This window comes from Marmota marmota, unplaced genomic scaffold (genome assembly GCF_001458135.2).
Source record: "Marmota marmota marmota unplaced genomic scaffold, marMar, whole genome shotgun sequence".
Classification (NCBI taxonomy): domain Eukaryota; kingdom Metazoa; phylum Chordata; class Mammalia; order Rodentia; family Sciuridae; genus Marmota; species Marmota marmota.
In genome coordinates, this window is record NW_025999900.1 from 40,946,062 (window position 1) to 40,950,179 (window position 4,118).

At 43.0% G+C, this 4,118-nt stretch overlaps 1 protein-coding gene across 1 annotated transcript in view; it reads left to right on the forward strand.

The window, feature by feature from the left end:
- The window catches only part of LOC107144493 (acyl-coenzyme A thioesterase 1-like), a 6,326-nt gene extending 3,955 nt beyond the window's left edge, over positions 1 to 2,371 (forward strand). Inside the window, exon 3 of the mRNA XM_015488278.2 lies at positions 982 to 2,371. Coding sequence (XP_015343764.2) covers positions 982 to 1,581 — 600 coding nt within the window. The 3' untranslated portion in view covers positions 1,582 to 2,371. The remainder of the gene's footprint in view (positions 1 to 981) is intronic.
- The last annotated feature ends 1,747 nt before the right edge of the window (positions 2,372 to 4,118 follow it).

The window sequence follows — 4,118 nt, forward strand, 5'->3', positions numbered from 1 at the left end:
TTTTTTTTTTTTTTTTTTTTTTAAAGTGGAGTGGATGGGACTAGATAGAGCTCAGGAAGAGCCTCAATTAGCAAAGATTTAAATGCTGACTATTAGTATTATTGGTGGTGGTAGTGTTGTCAATTGTCAGGAGATAATTCTAGTGATTTTTAAAACATTTTGTTACCTGCTACCATTTACGTGTTGGAAACAAAATGCATACAGAACAAAATTAATTATGATTAGTGTCAGATCAATGTACGTAGACTGATACTTTAGGTTTGGGTTTTTCATACATACTTGATTATGATTTCATACACATACATATACTATTTGCCTGCTAGGTAATTAATTCCAATATTCTCTAAAGAAATAACTATTGGGCTGGGGTTGTGGCTTAGCGGTAGAGCGCTTGCCTAGCATGCAAGGCACTGGGTTCAATCCTCAACACCACATAAAAAAACTAAATAAACTAAATAAAGGTATTGTGTCCATTTTTATCTAAAAATATTTTAAAATAAAGAAATAACTGTTAATTTCATGAAGAATTTTTTTCTTTGAAGCCCAGGCCTTTTCTTCCCCAGTACTTTCATGGGCATCCTAGAGCCTTACTTACAAATGGAATGTTACTTAGGTTCACCTTAAATTTCTTTGGACTACCATGAACTTCCATGAGTGCAGGGCCCACTGAAGTATAAAGGCACCACACACTACATAGCAAGCAGTTTTGGGATTTGAAAGCTTCTTATTGATGAGCATCATGCTCAGAGCTTTACATGTGGTTTCTCATTTGAACTTCACATGGATTTTGTGGTATAGGGTTGAGCCTTATTTTACTGTTAAGGAAACTGAGCTTAACAGAGGCTGAAGAGTGTTTCCAAAGCTATGATATTGATAGAGCCCAGGTGCAGGCTCACGTCCACCTAACTTCTAGGTGGGCACTACTCACCCTACCACACTGTTCACAGTCTCATTCTCCTTATTCTTCTGTCCCATTTTCAGGTAAAGGGTCCAGGGATTGGGCTGCTTGGGAATTCCATAGGAGGAGAACTTTGCCTTGCCATATCCTCTTTCCTGAAGGGCATCACGGCTGCAGTCATAATCAATGGCTCTGTGGCCGTTGTTGGGGCAAGCATACACTACAAGGACGAGACGCTGCCCCCTGTGGGTATCATGAGAGAGCGAGTCAAGGTGACCAAAGATGGCATCATGGATGTTGTGGAAGCCCTGAAAAGTCCTTTGGAAGACCAGAAGAGCTTTATTCCCGTGGAGAAGTCTGACACCACCTTCCTGTTCCTTGTGGGTCAGGATGACCACAACTGGAAGAGCGAGTTCTATGCTAATGAGGCCTCTAAACGCTTGCAGGCCCATGGGAAGGAGAAGCCCCAGATCATCTGTTACCCAGAAGCAGGGCACTACATTGAGCCCCCTTACTGGCCCTTATGCAGGGCTGCCCTGCATATCTTGGCAGGTGGTCCTATTGTTTATGGAGGGGAGCCCAGGGCTCATGCCATGGCCCAGCTGGATGCATGGAAGAGACTCCAGACTTTCTTTCATAAACATTTGGATGGTGTTGAGGTGACCATCCCGGCAAAACTGTAATTTTTATTTGCTCTCTCCTGAGAATAGTTGCCACAGTTTGTGTGTCTGGATCCTGTTTCCTTTTTAATAAGTACTTACGGTTTTTTCCAAAAACACGTTTTTATCAACTGTATCGCTTATCATTTTGGGATTGGAGTCACTCTGCAGAAAACAGGAAACATAAGAGGTAGAAAAAGCTTCCTTCTCACTCTTGCACACCATGCAACTGACAAGGCTTTAGCTCTGAAAACAAAAATGAGTAACACTGATGAACAGTGCTTGTGCATAGTTGAGAGTTCAACAGTTGTTTGCTAAATGACTGATTAATAAGTAAATGATTGGCTACCATGTAAGAAAAGCATATGCAGTGCCCTTCTTGTCTGTGGGTTCTGCGTTGTAGTTTCAACCAACTGCCAATCAAAAATATTTTAGAAAAAAATTGTGACTGTACTGAATGTATACAGATGATTTTAATGTTAGTTTTGATAAACAAAATAGTTTAGTAATTACTGACACAGGATTTACATTTTATTAGGTGTTACAAGTACTCTAGAGGTAATTTAAAAATACACAGGCAGATATGTGTAGGTTATATGCAAATACTACATTATTTTATATAAGGGACTTGAGCCTCTGAAGATTTTGGCACCTGTAGGCATCCTACCCAATCTCCCACAGATACCAATGGATGACTATAATACCAGAAAGGTTATAATTTCCCCTTTGAGTTTCTTCTTTTAGAATGGAAGCAACACCTTAGCCATAAACTATTAGTTGGATATAAACTTAATAAAAATTTCCAAATCAACTATATTTTTGTTCTGTGGTATTTTCTCTTTGGATGAATATGGATTCCCCTAACAAAAAAAATTCTGTTAGATTCATGTTTACCTATATAAACACTCATGATTTTGTTGTTTCAAAAGCCAGCAAAACATTTTTTAGATGAATTACCTAAGTTATTTGTGTCAGATCAGTCGGGAGAGGCTTTATTGAGATATCACTCCCAGGTGGAACTCGATGAGACCCACAGAGGGGACAGGGGAAGGGTCTGAGGAGAAACCGCGCGGAAGCTCGACCGGACTGGACTTTTAGGGGCTTACAGCAGGAAGGGAAGGGCTTGGGACAGGAAAAGGTGTTTCTAGGGTCCCTTGCCCCCTTGGAGTTGGTCAGGGGAGTTGGCTGAACTCCAGGTTTGACCAGGGGGGTCCTGTTGATTGACAGGCGTTAGTCAGGAGATCTGGCTGATTGACAGGCGTTTCTGCCGGCATCTGATTGATGTTCTTTTTTGGCGCGGGCTGCTTTGTTCTAAGTTGCCACTAAGTCGCCACCAAGTCGCCACCACTGACCTAACATTCCAGCCTTTTTGGTGATATAGGGCGGCGAATTTCGTCTGGCTACTTCCTGCTTGTTTAGGGGCGTCGTAGGGGGGGAAGTGGCTCGGATGTAGGTTCAGTGGGGAGGTATAGGGGTGTAGGACCTTCTGGTTGTAGGTTACTCTGGCAATTTCACTCACACGCTTTCGAGCGAACCTGAGGAGGCAGGGAGCAATCATTAGTAGAAGCCCTATTACTAAAATAGGAGTGAGAATGGGAGTCAGCCACGCAATGAGGGTTGAATTTAGTCAGCCTGGCCAGGGGTCATTTGATGGTTGCTGTTTAAGCCTTTCACCCAAACGACGGAGGGTGTCAACATTCTCTTTGACCAGTCCAGTTTCATTGATATAATAGCAGCATTCTTCTTTCAGGAACAGACAGGTTCCTCCTTTATTTGCTGTGAGGAGATCTAGAGCTCGACAGTTCTGCAATGAGACTCGGGCAAGAGATGTTATTTGCCTTTGTAGGGAAGTGAGAGAAGCGGCTGATGCCTCTACTGCTTCTCGAAGTTGTTCAAGGTTTTGAGTAGCTGTTACTGCATAACCAAGTCCTCCTGCCCCGAGTCCAGAGGCAGCGAGGGAGGAGGCCAGGGAGAGTCCAACTACTACTGGTAGAAAGACAGCCCTTCTTGTCCTGGAAAGGGAGGTAGTAACAAGCCATGTTAACTCAGCCTCACTGTATAGAGTTAATTGGGGAACTAAGGTGGAAGGAACACAAAAAGCAAACAGCATGTTGAGGCTTAGATTTTTTGTTAGGGTACCATTGCACCAGAAAAATAACCCAGGTGGAGCAAAGGTTAAGGAAGAAATTTGAACAATCTGGTCACAGGGTGCAGAACCTGAGGAAGTGTAGCAGCAAGAGAAATCCCCTGATGAGTTACGAAAAAGAGGTACTTCCTCAAAGGCTGGAGAGGGAGGTCCTTGGGGTCTAGATGAGGTATTGAGTGGAAAATCAATGGGAATTGCAATCAATGGAGTACGATCCAAACCTGTGCAGAGGAAACAGTCTGAAATGTTATTCACTTTGGTGTAATTGAGAAGCTGAAGGCCCTGACGTATTAGGGCCATCCATGAGAAAGGGTCAGCTTTAGGATGGGCAACTGCATCCAGCTGGTGTTGGAGTTCTTTCTCCTGCTCCTGGATGGTTATGTGAATTTGAGGGAGCACTTGTATATAAGTTCTC